At 45.1% G+C, this 20,068-nt stretch overlaps 1 protein-coding gene across 17 annotated transcripts in view; it reads left to right on the plus strand.

Moving 5' to 3' along the window:
- Positions 1-14: 14 nt before the first annotated feature.
- The window catches only part of LOC143893877 (uncharacterized), a 42,732-nt gene continuing 22,678 nt past the window's right edge, over positions 15-20,068 (plus strand). For 3 of the 17 annotated variants that reach the window (XM_077399702.1, XM_077399741.1, XM_077399751.1), the window contains exons 1-3: positions 4,171-4,784; positions 16,234-16,332; positions 19,484-19,797. In XM_077399702.1, the coding sequence (XP_077255828.1) occupies positions 4,566-4,784; positions 16,234-16,332; positions 19,484-19,797 (632 nt within the window). In that variant the 5' untranslated portion in view covers positions 4,171-4,565. Of the gene's footprint in view, positions 161-507; positions 615-3,125; positions 3,315-3,348; positions 3,521-4,113; positions 4,785-16,233; positions 16,333-19,483; positions 19,798-20,068 lie in introns of those variants that run through there. The other 14 variants (XM_077399733.1, XM_077399764.1, XM_077399726.1 and 11 more) reach the window with 12 other exon arrangements.

Consider the following 20,068-nt stretch of genomic DNA (forward strand, 5'->3'; position numbering starts at 1 on the left):
TCGACAGCAGACAGATTGAAACACTTCCTTCTGGATGAGTTTTGTGACGCGCCGGACCGGATCGTAAAGCGCGAACCACTTGTTCACACCGTTCAGTTCACACGGATCAGCGCAGTGAGCAATTATGCCAACTGTCGAGGTCGCCCAAGGAAATTTAAAGGTATGACGTTTAATTTCATTCAATTTCAAAAAATAAAAAATAAAAAAATAACAACATATTTTTAATTTAAATAATAATATTAACATAAAGATATTTCAACAAAAGGGCTGGTCGTTCCAACCTGTTGGTAAACTAACCGTTAAATCATATGTGTCTTTGTTTTTCCTTGTTTTCAAATTAAACAAGGATAGACATATGATTTAACTATTAGTAAAGTTTATACCAATAGGTTGGAACACCCGGCTCTGTCAGGTGCAGCGTGAACCTACGTTACATCGATGCGCAATCCGTTTGAATGAGCTTTTATGTGTTATCATAAACATAACCTCTTTTTTTTTTTTTTACAGAATATGCATGAAGCACGTATAGCGAGCAGTAGCGGAAGATGTTTCGAATGTATAAAATAAATAAATGTAGTCAAATTAAATGACGAAGAGCATTTATAACGCCAAAAGTAAGTAATAATAAACTATCTCATATATAATATATGTTGAATAACTTCGATTTAAAAATAATGAGGTGACTTTAAGGTTTTGAGATTACATTTAATGAATAACGTAATGACCTTATGGTATATTCTATAAAATCGTATTTAAATATAAAATTGAATTATTGATATCCCTCTAACAAATTATAAATATCAATGTTGAAGATTATCTTTTATACAATTATTAAAGAAATTAGAAATTAATGAAATTATTATTGAACATTATTATTCTTTTTATTTTATATTATAAATTTTGACGATTGTTTGAAATTTTCATAACTGAAAATTGACGTTTCATCTACATAATATCGTAAATAAAGAATATTTTAAAAAATAAAATTGCTATATCTGTAAAAATATATAAGATAATTATCGATAATATATGCCCAAGATTTTATATATATATTTCCGCGTTTTATTTTATATTTCAATTATTTCAATGAAGACTCTAATAAAGTGCTGAATATTGTATATAGAAGCTGTTTTGTCACGCTGTCATATTCCATTCCCAATATTATATAATAGCTCGATTATAATTGCGAGGTTATTACTTTGAAATTGTATCATTCATAAGCAAAAACATAATTTGTGACGTGCGAATGACTGCAATTTCGGAAATGTTACCCCGAATTATCGATTTTTGCCGCAAGTGCGGCGTGCAGCGCATCCGCGCGTTGCTAATTTATTTTTACTGAAAATATACTCGTCGCGCATGGAAACCAATGTTATTTCTGTCGTTACGTCTCCCTCCGCCCTCGTTGTAACGACTCGAAAATTGAAGAGTCGCTCGATGAAACGCATGCAAACTGCGTCTGAGAAACGCAAGGAGGACCTCGATCCCGAAGCACAATTTTGTTTCCGTTACCGATCTCGAGATGTCTGCGCAAAGATAAGAAAGGTCCAGGCAAACGTAACAATATAAACAAAAATTCAAGTCATACATAAATAAAAACATTACGTGGATAGAGAAGATACGGCATAAGTTCCGGTAATCAAGATATCATCACCAAATGATTACATATGTAAAAGATACGAATGCGACGCAAAATTTGTATATAAAAATAAACGATGTTTGTACATTGCGCGTCCTCTGTTTTTCTCAATTGGCACACGAGTTATTATATTCCCGCGAACGGATGTATCGCTGAAGTACGCGCAGAAAATATCCTGGGCAATCAATATCGGTATGCAAAGTACACGGAAGAGAGCTCGAAAAATCGAGCGAAAAATAATCTGGAAAACGGATATATACGCGCGTATTATATACTCGGCTGGCCATGCGTGGTGCAAATTTTATCGCGTGACCTTCGCGCCGTTCCTTCCACTCTGGACAGAGCGATAGAGCGAAATTGCAGCGTCGCGTCGTCGCTATACGTATATCTCGTAAACATTAGCTTCGCTTACATTTATTGATTCATTTAAAAAAATACTTGCTCCTCCAAACGAGCCACGAATCTAAAAGAATAACGCGCGGGACGCAAAATGCTATAAATAGAAGCGTCGATAAGAGTCTAACTTTAGATCCGCGTAAACTTTAGATTGCGTTACCCCTATCCTGTTATCTGTACTTAAAAAAAAAATAGATAAACATCGTCTTACTTGCACCGCGTAAGTCTGATCCGCGCGATATTTGCCGAGCGATACGGCGGTCCCTCAATGAGCTCTGTTACACGGCCATCATTAATTGGGTTTAGTAACTATCGTGTACTATAATATATATCCAATCAAAAATTTCTCTTCTTTCGATCGTAATATCATTTAAATAGAAGCTTCCTTTGATACTTAAACTACAATTTCTAGTACATATATATTTACATCAAGAGAGACTGATTCAAATGTTTAAAATATAAAATAGGATTACATTATTTAAGTCATTAACATCATTATGATAAGAAAAAATTTGGATGGGACAGTATACAGTAGTTGTAAAACCGGACCGTCGTGTAAACGTAGTCAATGTAACTTTGACGCCGGAGATCCTTTTTATTTTCGGCAGTCTTACATTTACGTCAATTACGCTGACACATTTCGACGCGACGAAATTGCACAGCGCGATTTTAAGTAGCGTCGAGGTCAACAGCACGAGAAAGTCATTATTTTTCACTCGATGTATACTTAAAATTCTTCTTTAAAAACATCCCCGAACGAATTTTTTCCATAAAGCTCCTTGGAACGGGCGCGACGGCGAGGAAAAGCCTGGGATTTCAACGGTAGTGATAAAATATTTAAAAATATCTCCGAAGAAAATCGCGCGCACGTGGTCCCCTCCCCCCCGCGAAAACTTCTGTCGGCGCCCATGGGGTAGAATCGGGGACGGTGTGGAGCGCCCCCTCTCCCGAGGACGCGGCGACGAAGAAATCCTACCAGGGGCGAAGCGAGGAGATTCGCGGTAGTAGGGGGCGGTAGGGGGCGGCGCGGCGCGGTGGTTCCGACCCGACGATAGGGGTGGCGCGCGGGCGCGAGCGCCATCTGGTCGTTCAGTGCTCGGCCACCCTCCTCGGTACTCGGTACACCCCGCGTGCCGTGTGTGTGCGTGACTCCGCGCTCGCGGCTTCCGGATTATCGCGGCTAGTTTCGCGGGCCCCCCGAGGATCGCGGACGTCGGTAGTGCACCGTGCCTTAAAATACAGTGACCGGTGTATGCCTTGAACGCGACGCGACAAAAAGGTAATTATCACCGGTGGTGGTGGTGGTGGCGGGCGACCGCGCGACGCGCGAGAGCGGCTGTCTCTCTCGCTCTCCCTCCCTTTCGGAGAGACGGTTGAGAGAGGTCGGTGAGATGTACGAAGCAACTGGAAGAACGGAGGCGACGGCGAAGGCGACGACGACGGAGGTGGCGGTGTAAAGATGAGAAAGTGGAGCGCGCGAGTAAGGTAACGACGACGCGCGACGGCGGCGGATCGCTCGCGTCGCGGAGGATCCTCGCTCTCCTCGCGAAGCGACGTCGAGGAGAATAGGCGCACGCGAGTCGACAAATCGATCCGCCCGCCTGGCCGCCCCGATACCACGGCGCGATATTCCTCGCGCGAGCCGCGACCCATGCGCGCGGGTATACGGGTAGAGAGAAAAACGATCGCGCGCGAGGGAGCAACGTCGTCGCGGAGCGCGGAGTCTTCGCGCTCGCGCGGGCGATGTTTCCGAGTCGCCCTCCCCCTTCAGGCGCCTCCCCCTCGCCCGCGAGGCCGATATCGGCGACGTAGCGTCGAGACCGACGGGGCCGAAGGCGAGCACGTCCACGCGCCAGGGGCGGAGAGAGACTCTTCAGGCCCTTCAGGGTTCGCTTACCGAGACTCGCGAGAGAGAGAGAGAGACAGAGAAGGAGGTAAACGGCGCGCGCGAGAATATCGGCCGCTCTCCGTGCACCCGCGGTGATGGAAACGTGGGCCGCCTAACTCCTCGTCGACGCTCGGCCGCGTCCGTCGGGTCTGCCTCCCGATTGATCGTCGGTGCGGCGCGGCGCGGCGCGACGCGACGCGCGTCATCGCCGTCCGTTCGTTGTTCGAATTCCCGCTCGTGCTCGGCGGGTAGTAGGCGCGTGTCCGGACGACGTGGAAAACGATCTCCCCGATCTCGACTTCCCGAGGCGAGGCTGGTGTACGCGCGGGGACGGGATACGGGATGATCGGGCGGACGAACGCGCGCTGGTGACGGTTGTTCTCGCAGCCGGTGCGTGCGCCGCGTCGCCGGAACCCGCGCGTCGGCGGAGAACGGAAGTTTGAATCTTTGTGGGGTTCCCCCGCGATCGCCGCTCGAGTCTTCTCCGACGAGTTCCCCTTTCCCCCGTCCGGAACGCGTGAGGGAGATCTTTCGAGAGAGCCTGATTTAGTTTCTCTCGAGATTAATTATCGGCGCGTTTAATTATCGCGACTGTTCTCCCGGTGCCTCCTCCCGTCTCCGCGAGAGACGTCGTGACCTCGTATGTGTTTTTCCCGAAGTAGTTTCCCGTCGGACTCGGTCGACGTGACTCCGGCTCTTGTGAGTCTCGCCGCCTTCTCCGTTCCACAATTAAGCTCGAAACGTGACTCCGCTTCGACGCACGTCCGTTATACGATGTCGAATTTATGCGGAGCTAGCAGCGAGCCGAGTCAGGTGGCGAGTTATTTGCTTCAGCTTTCGACGAGAGAGACGAGAGTGGAGGTAAGCGAACGCGCGATTTCCTGCTGCTCTGTTGCGTCTGCCCTTTGGCCTCGCGTGTAAATCATCCCGGATATGGGAACGAGAGCCGGAATCGTGTCAGGAAAAACGCTGCTTATCTTCCTTGAGCTGCTTATTTACTTTGAGAAAATGTAAGGATAATTCGCTGTTTGACTCTCTCCAGCTTCGCGCATTCCCGGTTCAGCGACAAACTTTTTTTTTACGCCAAGTTAACGGGCAGGCAAGTTTGAAAAATAACGAGCGAGATACTTTAACCTTATTCAGAGGGAATAATTAATTCAGAGAGGATTTTCCTCTGAAACTCAGAGTTAGTTTTCAGGAGAGTTAATTTTTAAGGGAGTTAATTCAGGGGAGAGTTAATTTAGGGGCCGAGTGAGAGGCTCGTTTCTATCTGATTCTCTCTCTTCCCTGGTTTTTTTCCCCGCTTTCCGATCTTTCCTCTAGCTCACCTTGCTCGACCCGCCTTCCCCCGTGTTTCGTGCAAGCTCGACGTTACGCACAAACGTGGATATACGCGACGTTAGCGGAGAAACGAATCGCCGGCAATATTTCAGTCAATTTATCTAATCTCTCGGTATTCTTTCGCAAGCGCGAGATAGGCGAATCGCTCTGCCTTCTTACCACTGGCTTTCTGGCGCGGCGGCGTGAGTGCCGTTCCTCGGCGATGACTCGCAACGTCGTCCCTCGGACGTTCGGTGCAAATGCAAATGCACACGCACCCGCATACGTACGCACGCAACGCACACACACACACACACACACACCGCGAGCCGATCGATTTTCCGTTCTCGATTCCGCGGCGCCCGCGGTGCGTGCAATGATCGGCGGCGAGTCGAGCGTTACACCCGCGCGCGCATATACCTATACACACGTATATCACACACGGGGGATTCACGCGGGTTTTCTGTGCCGTTTCTCACGTAGGTCGTCAAGTCTCGGGTTGACGAAGCGTTCCGCGATAGCGATGCGATCGTTCCTATAGCTATAGACACGAGCGACGAGACGGATGGAATCGCCGCGACTCCGCGTCGGAGAACCGGGAGAGTTTGAGGATTTATAAGTACGTAGCAGTTTTTCACTCTGTCCCGCTTCGCGTCCCTCTTGCCGGCTGTCTCTCTATCCCGAGGCGATAAAAATATCACCGGCGAGCGATCTCTGGTCCGGGAAACGACGGGACGTTCGGACGGACGGAAGGACGGTTTTTAATTAACGGGCGGAGGTGGACGCAGACTTTACGCAAGATAACGAAGAGCACTTACGGCTTGATATCTTTTCCACCGATCTGAATCTCAGGACGATTCGATCTTTCGATTAGTATTGCAACGGAAAAACTTGATTTTTATAATAATAGTAACGTGGACCTTAATTCTGCTTTATTGGATAATTAATTTCACCTTGTGCTCTCTCGTATATTACACGCGTATGCCAAAACGAAAAGGTCTGTCTGGGTTCGATGGCAACCGTACATAAAGAAAAACGTAAAATAACGGAGTCGAAAATATTTAGCATTCGTTCCTTGCCTGCCATGTATGTCTGTGTGTCACGTGCGTGGTTAATTGAACTCGAGCTCGTAAAAACTGTTGACGTAGCGGTCCGGATTGCTTCAATCGAGAATGCTGTAACTCTCTCTCTCTCTCTCTCTCCCTTTTTCATCTCTCTTTCACCCCTTCTCTTCCTTTCTCTCTCTTTCAGACGCACGCTGATTTTTCCCCAAGTATTCACGACACACCACGTATAGTGCATCCGCGCGTAGTTCGTTGATCGTCCAATCTTAATACAGGCAAGACGTCCTCTCCCCCCCCCGGGATGTACAATCAAGTTTGATTAATCCTCTGTGGCGCACAATCTTGTTTAACATAAACAAGGCGGACCAGTAGATGAGGGTCTGAAATTTAATAGTGAGCAAAACATTCTGTATCAGAGCTTTTTCCCTTCACGTATAAACACTGTAAACACGGAGTTCTCTTCGACATGGTTTTTTTCCGTGCCTTGCGAGACTTTCAGATTAGATGTTGCTCGTTACAGGTTCGCATTCCCAAAATTAATTAGCGAGTAAACTTGGCGCTCGACTTGGCGGTTTTTAAATTATCTGGCTCTGTAACATTTAATTTCGTCAGCTTTCGCGTAGATAGGCTCTCGCCTTTGATTTAATTGCTTAACTACTATGTATTGTTGTACCTTTGGTTATCAGGCTACTTTCACACATTCGGATTTCACTTTATATAAAATTAAATTATATAAATTAATTAAATCTGTCTTATATATATTAGAGAGAGAGAGAGAGAGAGAGAGAGAGAGAGAGAGAGAGAGAACAGTTTTCAGAGAATAAAATTCAATCAGAGAACAGGATCTGCCAGTGAGATTAACGAGAATCATTGTCAGAGGTCAAAATCCTACCGTGTGTGATTCTGTTAACAATATAGTGACGGAAAAGTCCGAACTTTTTTTTTTCGAGGCTTCGATTCGATTAAAAACTCCATAATACGTGGAGATTGGAGAATATAATTTCACAATCGATGTAACGAAATTTAATGACTAAATCGGCGTAACGTTAACAATATAGAACGCGAGCGAGATGTCGATTCGATAAAAGAATTTTCGGAAACCTGCTTTTTTCGAATCCGATGAAAAAGAGCTAGGGCACACAGGCTAGGATAGGAAAAAAAACCCCGGACACGATGTTTTACAACCGATCGCCCAGCGATGTGAAATATTCGACGTTCGCGATCCGCCGCCGGAGTGACTTCCCGTCGATTCCGTTTGGCGTACCTGTTTTTTGCGGCGTGCTGCCGACAGGTGCACTCGTGGAATATCGGGCGTCCTATGGTGAATTTTCGCGAGCAAGTGCACGTCGCAATCGTAACGGTGTGGTGCCGTTCATCTCTCCCAGACGAGTCGTACGTCTCTAATCTCGTCGATCTTAACGCCCGCGCGAAAAAGGGCTCGATCTTAACGACGCTTCTCGAGCGAGTTCTTTTATCGTCGCGTGGCAATCCGTATTTTAGAATCGAGTGAAACAAATGGTCCGCGCCCATGTTCTCTCCTTCGGATTCCGAAACGCCCATGAATTCTCCTCGTTCTTCCCATTACTTCTTTGCCCATCAAGTAAAACCTGCCGGACATAAAATAGCGGTATAGATTCGTAATGGAAATGTGACGCAGTCTACTCTTTGCGTGATAGTCGTTTATAACAGTTCTCCGAAAGTTAGTTGTTGTCTAATGCATTTACTCGAATGCCAGTATAGGGACGATCTTACCATCACATATGGAATGTTTCTATCGATATTGAAAAATGTATGTTATTATGCTATATTATATCATTGTGCTGTATTAAAATGCAGAAATTTCGTATAATTTCCTATTTGGGAAACTATTAAATATTAAAATTTTCAGCTTTAACACTTTCTCATTTCGAAAGTGTTACAGCCTCATCATGAAGGCTATTTTTGTTCTCCGATAGAAAGAGAGAGAGAGAGAGAGAGAGAGAGAGAGAGAGAGAAAAGAAAAAAATCCTTGCATAGATAAATATAAATCATGCAGATATAAGCTGGTAAAAGATACAATTTCGTCTGATATATCATGTATTTGAAACATGTATGTGAATGTATATTTCTCTAAAAAAGGAGGGAGAGGAGAAGGGACGAACTGTAAAAATTTCGCATTCTTCTAGTTTGACCCCGACCTGGTTCGAAATAGCGAGCAAGTATGGCAGGGGACTCTCTACATCTAGTTTGCATCGGTTTTGCATTTCTTCGCGGGGAGGGTGGGGAATATCGTTAGAAGCGTGTCGCGCTAAAAAACCAGAGAGAAAGGGAGAGATCGGGCTTCACTTTGTACGTTACCGCTAAAAATACGCGATGGCGGTAGGACAGGGCCGTTGGGGATGATGCTGCAGAGCGGCGCGTGCATCGCGCCACTAAAGCGGATGCTGCATGTGCATCGGGCATTGTCGATAACGCCGCCAAGATGCGACGGACTAACAATACCGTTTACGACGTGCACGCGCGCGTAGAAACGGCCGTGAGGACGTTTAATCCGCGAGCTTTCGCTGGTCATCAAGCCCAGCAATATGAAGAGAACATAAAATAAAAAAAATTAATGTGGAGAACGGAAAAAAAGATCAATAAATATAGTATTATTTCGAGTCAGGCTTTTTTCCTCAAAAACTCATACATTTTAAATGACAAAAATCTGCAAACGTTAGAGGGCAGAATTAAAAGAATTGATTTTTTCAGATGCGGGACAGGTTTATATGTTTTCTCGTAATATATTCGAGAGATCGATACTTTCTTTATCATATATATATGTATTTTCCGTGTCATTTAGGACGTTGCACGTTCTCAATTCTTGAACAGTGTGTTATTCGTGTGATTTATTTAAATTACGGAACCTTTATGACGTATATTATATTCTTCTACCTTGCTCAGCGCCCGAATCCGGTGCCGTTCCGAGAGCTTAAACGCGGAAATCACAATACCGCGGAAAAATACTCTCGACGGTATTAATCGCGTCGTTAATACCTTACTCTTTGTTTCAACGAGTTTATTCGTATGCCTCCCCGTCCTTCTCGGACATAAATAATCACCGTCGGCACGTTTTTTTTTTCGCTATACGTACAGATTATACCAAGGATTATACGAGACGCGGGCAGAGCCGTAGAGAGTTATACCGCACGAAGCAAATGTATAATTTCAGTAATTTTGAATTCTCAATTGAGAATTCTCTCATCGAGAATTGAACGTACCTGTAATAAATACCGCGTAATTTATTGCTTACGGAAACAACGAACAAGGTCCAAGTATTTTAGCCGCATCATTCGGGTTTTCCCGAACTTTGTTATCCAAATATGTATGAATTCGTACGACCAAGTGATTGAAACCCTTCGACGGTTTATTTCGATGCTCGAGGTATTTCCGCTCGCCGGAGCGTAAGTGCGGAATGAGAATATAGGGCTAGGGAGGGATGGACGTCTCGTCGTCTTCTCCCCGCGATTCGTAGATGTGAATCATCAGCCTGGTATCGACGTTCGGATACGGCCGGAGACATATTGACACGCGAATCTTATATAATATATATATATATATATATAATCGTGACGAGACGTCAGAGGGGATGGCGTAATTTTGAAAACCATCAGCTAACGGACGTTAATGACGTACCGTAACGAGTACACGGGGAGGGCAACAACAGAATTTTGTTGCGTCTGACAATTGGGCGCGATTGAGCTGCGCCAATGCAGAATTTGCAAATGCGACATTTGTGTAATTGAACAGAATTGATTGCGGTGGAGTGACTCGATGCGCCGTCTTTCCCGCATTCCGGTTTAGCGCAAGGTCTCTATCAAAATCGATTGTCAATTCTATCGTGAAATATCAGCGTACAAATTCTGTTAAGTAATGAGCCACGCGAAACTCGGCACGCAATAATAACAGACTTATTGAATATAATCGTCGACCAATAAAATATAAAATAAATGTAGAAATTGATTATCGAGATATCGATACCAGTTTATCGTATTCGCAGGATAATAAACGGATCATTCCAAACGGCAAGAAATCCAATCTTATTTCCGGATGGGGATAAGGGGTCCAGTTTCAAATCGTTAAGCATATTCCCGTAACGAGGGAGTAACGAAGGAAAGGAAGGAGTAATAAGAGCCGCAACGAGAGAGAGAGAGAGAGAGAGAGAGAGCCGACACACATCGCCGTATGCGCGACAATTAGGTGGCGCGAGAAGTTTGATAACGTGCCGGCTCGACCTGAAATCCAGCGCGACATTCGGCCGCTAAAAATAGGAAGCGTTTACCCGTCCATTGAGATTCCGAATCGATCGATCGCGCATTCTGGCGTGTAACATCGACGAGCAGTAACCGACATCTACATCGTTTGAATTTCGTTTTTCCAAAGGAACCGACCGCCGTTGTATCGATCTGTTGACCGTCAACGATGGCGGCGAACCGAATGACAATAAGCGGGTAACGTAAGGAGAGGTATAATGTTGAAACTCCCACACTGCTCTACGTTGTCACAAGATTACGAGTGGGTGAGGTATATCAGGTTGTCTTTTAAATCCGAGGAGCTCGTTCCGCGGTTTCCGCTCGACGTTGTTTCAAATGGCGAGATCGATAGACGAGGTTTTCTAAAACGGGATATATCCACCTCCGGAAAAAAAGATAATGTTAATACCTTTTCGGAATGATGATCTCGCAGTCCTCGACGGAGCCAACTCGATGATATTGACTCGACATAATTTTACAAAGGAAAAAACCCTATGTTTTTTACATTTTACATTTTTATAAAATTATATTTGTAGAATTAATCCGTTCAACTCGTGGTCGATGCGCGGCGTGATTCAACGTACCATGTATCGATTTGTCTCATTGTCAGTAACACATTTATTAATTTATCTTGTTTATTATTATTATGCTTTTTTATTGTATCTCGAATAATTTCATATTTTATTATATTTATCGATTATTTTCTTATTTTCCCCGTTCAGCGATCTTATTTATTTTCTTATTTTCCGCTCAGCGATCTTATTTAGAAAGATGTTATTTTCTCAAATATTTTTTTGCTTCAATAACACAGTAATCTTCCATCTATATATAACTTTCCCGGAAAGAATTTTTTTTTATATACCTATACCTGGTACACGATGACCTATACCTATAATGGTATATGTATTTATATTCAATATACATGTACAACGTTTCTCAATGTACATGTAATTTCTAAGGTAAAATCGAGACCTATGGTGCTCCATTATACTTTGTATTAAAAAGTCGCTTTATTAATGCCTGGAGCAACAAGAATATGTGTTCTTAAGCTTATAATTTTAAACACTTATAAAATAATCTCTGTGAAAAATAAAAATGAATTCCTGGAGTTTTCTTATTTCCTAAGGATTTTTATGTATCTTCTGAAAAAAAAAGATGACAAAATAGAGTAGATCAAAAAGAGTACGTCTTATCGTCACTTTGAATATTCTGTACGATTTAATAAAAATAAGATCAATATAGAATATAAAACACTGACCCGTCAAATTTTCTTTATAGTCACACTTGTTATATATATAAAATTATACAAATAAAAGAAAATTGAGAATTATGGCATCAATAGAATGGCATTCTCTCGCATTCAACGCGGAAAATGAAAAAGTGAGTAGGTCGACATTACCAAAATTCTTCTCTCATTTTTCTCTTTCTTCCATCTCTCTCTTTCTCTCTTTTTCTCCTTTTATTATTATTTATCCCTTTAATTTGCCCGACCGTTGGCGATATCTCACGGCGAGACGTGCCGCGTATGAAGCGTAACCCATAATTCGTCGCGATCCGACAATATACGTCAGGCTGGAGCACGATCTTTTAAATTAAAGCCATTAGATCCGTAGGATTATTACCGGAGGCCTGATACTCCATGAGGCTCCATAAAATCCCATGAGTTGACTCAATGACGCCGTTGGCACAAGGAAGAGGCCCCGTCGCTTGACGACGTCAATATACACTTAATCGAGTTACGTATTTCAATATAAGTCTTAATTAGATTCTTATTTTAACCGAAATTTTATTTAACGCGTAATGGCCGAAATGTTCAATACGTTAGTATCAAATTAGGCTCGCTCGCAGGTTTATTAACTTCACGAGTTAATCAAGAAAGGATTAAAACTGAAATTGAAATTAGAGGAGCTTTCTCTCCGGATCAACTTTGCGTTGTCACGTAATCTGTGACTGAAGGGATATCCGATGATTTCATAATAATCCATCTTTTATTCATATGCGTTAAATATATTCGTTTAGAGGTGTCGCTGCGAGAATTCGTCGCAGCGAGAAAGGGGAGAGAGTTCGGCGTTCGGCGAGAGGTACAAACGTCATTAATTATTAAATTAATTCCCACGTGTCAACGATCCATATACCACGTCACTGAATTAACGCGAATAAAATCACCGACGAAATCTACGTTGATTATCGAGTTGACTAATTATCATCTTTTTTTTCTTTTTCTCGCGAAGTTTTCCTTTGATAAATCAAAGTTCTTCTCCTGGCGGGATAACGAGCATGAAATTATGAGCTATTCGCTTCGCGCGATCGTGCGGAATTGATCCGATTCTCCCTTTCTCTCTCTCCCTCCTCCCCCAACTTCCTTTGCACCCTCTTGAGGACGTCCTGTTTTTATAATTGAATCGGATTATGGAAACGCGTCGGGCGTTTCAAACGTCGCCGTGGCGAATGTCAATAATCTTAAGTGGCCATAAGAAGCGGGATTATTTGAAATTTATTGGATCTGTGAAAATCCCGGCGAGGTACCGGCCGCGGCTTTTTACGGAATCGCGAGATACGGAGAATCGCGATCGAGATCGTGTGATAAAGGGTAGAGCCACGGTGCATCCGTACATCTTGCCCGGCGCGCTGTCTACTAATAAATTTGCTTGTCGACGTTGTACACGCGTATTCGGCTTTTGTAAAAAGAGAACAATATATCTGGATCCCTATCGCGGAGAATAAAAAGGAATTTACACACGGGAAGTAACACGGTATTTTAGTTTTCATAAAAAGAGCTTCTCTAACGGGAAATTTTAGTTTTCCTCAAAAGAGGGGGATGACGTTCAGTCCCGCTATCCTCAATTCGTTACTCGACTTTTTTTTTAAAGAAGCAGAATGTACGATATCGGTAAAGGAAAAAATAGATATAACAATGAGCACGTTAGAAAAATGAATTGATTGTCAGATAGGATTAATACAGTCTAATTTAGGTCAGAAAGTATATAATCAAGTTTGACCGTTGTTCGATGTATGTGCAACTATTGTTCGTAATAAATACAATGAATTAATGTGGATCTCATTGTCGTAACATGTAAAAAAAAATTCAGAGAAGTCCGGGTCGGAAAATTAATATTTAAATGTGGATTTTTAAGACCGAATCGCCGGCGTGTCTCATTCTAAAAATTGGAATAAATATTGTGACAGATTATGACGATATGCTTAACTTTTACCGAAGCGAATCGATCTCCGAGTTTGGCCAAGAATCTGCGAATGGTGCGCGTGTCACGACAGACAATACGGACGGACTTAGCGATCGACTTAACGATGCCAGGCTTCATAAAAACTTATTGTACACACGTACGAATCATAATTCGCAATATATACGACATACGACAAAGTCGAAAACAAGGCTAATGTGATTGCCCAATAATTGCAGCGCGCCTCGCAGACAGCGCGCCGCGGTGGGAGTCCTTCGCGACCGAAACGATGCCACATAAATTGAAGCATGTTGTATATTGGCTCAAGACCAAACGCTTAAGAGTTTACATCATCCGAGCGGTCCATGTATACGGATATACATATATCGAATGTATCGATACATCTAGGTAGTACCAGTATTTCAGTAGCGACGTCTTAGAAGTGGCAGTACTTTACATCTTGGAAGTGGCCGATGCTTTTAATAAGCATCAATTATTTAAAATTTCTCGCGCGAGAAACTGTGACGGGATAACAACGCGGCTATACCAATTCGCCGATCGTAAAGTCAATTTTACAAAATTATCCGCTTAACGAGATTACGAAAGTTGTGATATCGGATCGTGTGACTAGAGAATTAATATTTTAGCGATGGCGTAAGTTTTTAATATACCCAGGCTATTTAGCTCGCTACAAGTTTCAAATTGAATCGAAGTATGAAATTGCCGTTTATCGATTAGATTAAAAACGCGGGATGTCAATTTATATTCTTCGTTATCTGGTCTGATATTAAAACCCCTCGCGGCTCTGTGAAACGAGACGCAGTGCGGCCACCGGGTCGCCACCGTCTAAGAGGGTTGGCGTTTCTCCCTATGGTCGACGGTGGTCATATACAGAGGGTCGGGAACGAACTTCGTCCGCAGCGCGAAGTACTCGAGGGATATACGTGCGGAAAACGCAGACGAATTCGCGGCACGAGTCCGCGCGATAATCGATCGCCAGGACGGCACGGCACTTCGGTGTCGGACGCCTCTCGCTCGACACCGCGCCATTGTCGTGCGTTCCCGAAAAAAAGAAAGAACCGCCCAGAGAATCATTCCGAAAAAACGAAAACTCGTTCGCCGTTTTTTTCACCGGAGGAAGCAGGAAGAAAATGCAATGCGACGACGCTCGGCGCGGCGTGTTGAGCGTCGCGGCGCGGCGCGACGGGATTCAAAATGTGCCGATTGTATCTGTTGGTGCCAGTGACCCCCTATTGATTCCACGCTCAGCGAAGCACAGACCAGACCCTCTCGTTTCCCACCCTCTCGCCACTCTCTCTCGTTCTCGGTTTCCCCTTTCTCTCCCTCTCTCCCTCTCTCTCTCTCTTTCGCACTTGCTTTCTCCTTCTCTACCTTTCTCCCCCCCTTCTCTCTCTCTCTCTCTCTCTCTCTCTCTCTCTCTCTCTCTCTCTCTCTCTCTCTCTCTCGCTGCCGATTCTCTTTCGCCTCTTCGCCACCTTCTCGTTTCCTCGTGTTCGACCACCCTCTGCCCTCTTGCTCTCTTACACGGTTACGCGCGATATACCTCCCGCTCGCGGCAGTGTCCCAACACCGGTTTCACCCTGTAGTAGCTACCAGCCGACTAACCGACCGACCAGCCTGGGCGAAAATAATTTTAACTCTGTCACGAAGAGACCGCGTATAATCGACGTCCTACCTGCGGCCGCTCGGTGCGGCTGGTATCCCGCACATTGGCTAAGTCGGCCGCTTCTTTCCCCCTTGACACAATGAAGGCGGGATTATTAACGGGGCTAAGCGTTCCGCGTTTGCTTCGTTGTCCTCCTGAAAGCTCCTGGTGAGTCAAAAGACAGGCTTGAAAAAAGTGTCGGAGACTTCGGAGTTCTGAAAGACCTATGAAAAATTCCTGTAGAAAAATACGCATTTTCTTCCGAGACTTATTTCAATCAGACTTTTTGCGCGTTTATTGTTCCACGGAAGCCATTAATTTTGTTGCAATATTTTGCTGTACCTTTGAAGTAAACAATTGGCTCAAAGCCTATTCTTTGACCGAATGCCTTCTCTCGTGATTTCTCCGTGTTTGATGTTAGATCTCTTGGCGATCAAATAGCCGGTTTAACACTCTGTTAAAGCCCGCTTGACGTTAATGAGAATTAAGGTCTGTCATGTACCCGTGCTTTTGAATGAACTCTTGCAAAAATGTACGTCTAGTTGATATCAGGTTCTGCTACATTAAACTTCTCGGCTCGTGTAAGAACCATACGATCCGAGCGCAGCTAAAAAAAGGTTCGATCAATCATAATTTCAACAGTCCTAGATTTTTTTTTTAAATTAGCATCGTTAGTTTTATATATGTGACTCGCGATATGTTACACTTTATATCAGTCACACTCCGTGGAGAGACGCTTATTTTTGCTGTCCCGAGCAAACCCCTTTAAGTTCTTTAAGAGCTTACGAGAAATTTGTTTGTGTCCAATAGGAGGCGCCTGTGATAGAGTTCGAAAACAGGAGCAAGTCGATAGTGGCCGCCGGTAGTTTCACTGGAAATCGCACGACGAAGAGTTACTGGGACAGCCAGGTCTATACATATACCATTGTTCTCCTCCCCCTCTTCCCGGTCGCTTCGGAACCTGCGTTAAACTGTAGATCGTAGAAGAATGGCATAGTAGACTACGTTGAAAATGGAGGAATGAAACCGTTTATAGAGCGTATTCCCATATTTTCAAGGAACCCGTATACGCCTCGCCACACCGTTTTCGATCTTTATTACGGCGGCCATCGGTTCATAAATTTGTGAGAGTACTCGAGTGCGCACAGTCGTACTTTATTAGATTATTACCTTTTATGATTCTATGAAGATCGCTAAATTTGAAATGCATATAAGCGACATGAAAAGTGATGTAAAACCTCTAAAACTTTTTATGTAAGTCCAACAGAGTTTCGCGGACTCGTAATTAAATGCGATTAAAAGGGAGGCGATGATCAATGATCACACATCTGTGTTTTCGTGCCGGCTACGCGGCGAGAATTACGGACGTTTCTCTTCGGGCAAAATGAGTTTCGTCGGCGCAATATTCCTCCATTCCATGGGGTAGATGATCACATGTCTTGTCATATACGATGGAAGATTCATGGAGGTCCCATTGTTACATAGGCGAGGCTGGGTAGCGCCGTTCATCCCGTTTCCGCGCCAAGTAGGCGAGAGCCGTACTTTTATCACTGTCGGAACGGAACGGAATGCCCGTTCTAAGTTTCTACGTGCATAAGGTCTAGACTCGGTGGCACGAATTATACGCTATTTGGGCCAACGTACGCCGGCTCGCGTGCTTCCGTAATTCCGGCTGTTTCACATCGGCGTCCGGCGGAGAGAGAGTGAGAGGAACCCGATTCTTTTCACCCGAATCACGAAAAACGAGGCGGAACACGAGACACGGATTTCGCGTGGCAAATTCTAACTTTTGTAGTCCCACGTACGTACTTTTGCAGCGCGTTACATCTCGCATTACGCGAAGTTTATGCGACCGTTTATATACGGAATAAATCATGCCTCCTTCAACAGCCATGCGCGTACCCGCACTTGTATTATTACGCAAACTTTTTCTTCGCCTACCCCGCTTTCAATGGGAAAATTCTCAAACTGGGGAAGAGGGAGGTATATAGAGAGAACTGGGTGCGTGTATATAACGGAACGCGGATTCACGGTTCTTTCGTTTAGAAAATGCCACGTGAAACGACCGACGGGAATACGTTACCTGTCGGATGCCAAGCCGCGGCGGACGCGAAAGGATAAATCGAGTTCAGCTATGCGAAACTAATAATGCCGCGTGCCTGTCCGGCGCTTCCCTCGAAACGAGCGCGCCGTTCCTCGCTTCTCGCGCCAGCTACGTGCTTCCGCAAGTGAAGCCGACATATAACGCGCAGGGGGGTGTGTAATATAAATTAACGAACGTATACGATGTCGCTCGCTCTCCTTCACGCTCGCTCCGTATAATTCAGCGCTGACTCACGCACCGCGACGCACCAATTGAACGCGTACGATGACTCATGCGCGCGTACGGTATCTCCTCCCTTCCGTATGACGAATCGGGGTGTCCTCGCGAAAAAAGAAGAGAAATTGGAACCGTCTGTGTCTCGCGGTACACGCTTCTCGAGGACTGTCGTTACAGATATACGACAAGTATAAACCATCGTGCTCGGAAAGCCAAATATTTATTTACAAGCGAGCAACGACACGTCGAGAGTTACTCCGGGGCACTCTCTCTTCCCATTTGCCGTCTGTCCCTCAAACTGAATTCGTAGTTACCTCACACGCGGACCTGAAAATGCGCAACGTCTCTTTTATCATATATTTTTTTGGAGAGAGAGCAGGTTGAACACCAACGGCACACCGCGCCAACATCGGTGGATAATTCCGCGTGTGGGGCGTGTCGACCGCGGAATTTTCATAAGTCCCGTGCGGGAAAACTGCTGTTAATTAAAAGGGTAAAGTTTATCGCGCGGGTAAGGCGCGTTGAGAACTCGACGGGACTTCGCTTCGCATCGGAGTTACTGCATAACAATAAATTCGGCGCGGAAAGTTCGCGACGGGGTTGGTCGGCTGCGCATAACGGGCGCTGCTATATGCTCGAGGTAATAACTTGAGTTTCGGAATAACTGTTTGCTCGCAAATTTCTCCGCGAGGAGAGGAAACTTCCGGCACTCGTCTGCGCGAAGTATGTGTACGCACGAGCCCATTGCGTGAGACGAAAGAAACTCGCGAGTGGGTAATTATTGTCGCGTAATTGGGGATGATTCACCCTCTCGAAATTTCGTGCGAAAATTTAAAACTCGCGAGTGACTTTATAATAAATTTAAAAAAAAAGACGAAAGCCTTTTACTATGAGAACTTAAATGAACTTTTTGTATCAAATATACAGCTTGTGTTGGAAATGTATACCTTTTTAAAAGTCTAACGATGTAAGTTGAGCAATCGTCACAGAACACAATGTCTGCAATTGTTGCTCGCAATAATCTCTTTTGGATAATCTGTCTCCGATAACTTTGGGCGCGCGAGAAACCAACCAACGGCCGCTTATTTGGACGTATCACGCCGGTCTCTGTGTCTCACCCCGCGGCCCGTGTACATTACTGACCGACCCAACCCTAGCGGGCGCGGTGCTTCAATCCCCTTCGAACACCGCGGCTCTGTATGAAGTATCGCTCTCGCGGTGTCGCGCACACGAGTGGCGGTGCAAGTGCAATCTCGTTATAGAGCAAAGAAAAGAACGAGATTTTTCATTCACATATACAGAAAGAGCGGTACGAAACTGCAGCGGTACACACATTTCGACGGATGACCTCTTTAGATACCTCGAAATTGATCTTTCTCTACGGGGGATTTAAAACTAGCGGTGCGAATCAGCAAGTTAAATACGTTAAATGTCTCGATTGTATTCGAGATCTTTTTAAAAGAAATATCATCTTGATCTCCGAGACGGAAAATGCGCGTACATCATCGGACACTTTACATGACACACGTGCAGGCAGATATAGAGACGTTCGCGCGAGACGTTGAGGAACACGAGGAGAGATCGCTCGGGGAGATCCCGCTATCTCTCTCTCTCTCTCTCTCTCTCTCTTGCCTCGCCTCGTCCGATATAACTTAAAATGAACGCGCGAATGTACGTCGCATCTCATCCACGCCGCGTTTAACACCGCGAATTCTTTCTCTATGTGCAATGTGCCCGCAGAATGGACATCCTGCTGCGAGACATGAACGCGCCGTGGCGATGACAAGCCTGATCTTGGAGAACGCCGACTTGAATCGACTCTTTCCGAAATGCCGGCCTAGGGGCGGCCCACCTCCGGCCCCGGGGGCCTCCACGCAGAGCAGCCAGCAGCCGCATGACAGCCCCTGCCAGACGGAGGCCGCCGCTATCACCACCGCCGCCACCGCCGCGACCGCCGCAACAGTCGCTGCCACCATCGCCTCTACGAACACGTCGACGAGCGCCTCCGCGATATCGGACGACATGATCGACCTCGAGCGCGATACCTCCGACAGGCAAGTTAAACCGATTTACCGAAGGGGGAAAGAGGAGATGAGGAGAACCCGAAGGGTCGGGAGTCGGGATCGGGTTAATCGGGGTAGCTCCGGAAGTACCGCGAGAAAAAGCCGATGGATAACGGTGATTCGAGTCTAATATTCCAGTAGACGATCTAATATACGTGTCTGAAATTGACGTCGGTATTTTAAAGACTCGTTTCACGAAGCAGAAGGGAACAGAAAATTTATATATACGAAGCACTAAGTGCGCGCGAAACAATGTTACGTA

This window comes from Temnothorax americanus, unplaced genomic scaffold (genome assembly GCF_048541705.1).
Source record: "Temnothorax americanus isolate GAGA-0224 unplaced genomic scaffold, ASM4854170v1 Scaffold1, whole genome shotgun sequence".
Classification (NCBI taxonomy): Eukaryota; Metazoa; Arthropoda; class Insecta; order Hymenoptera; family Formicidae; genus Temnothorax; species Temnothorax americanus.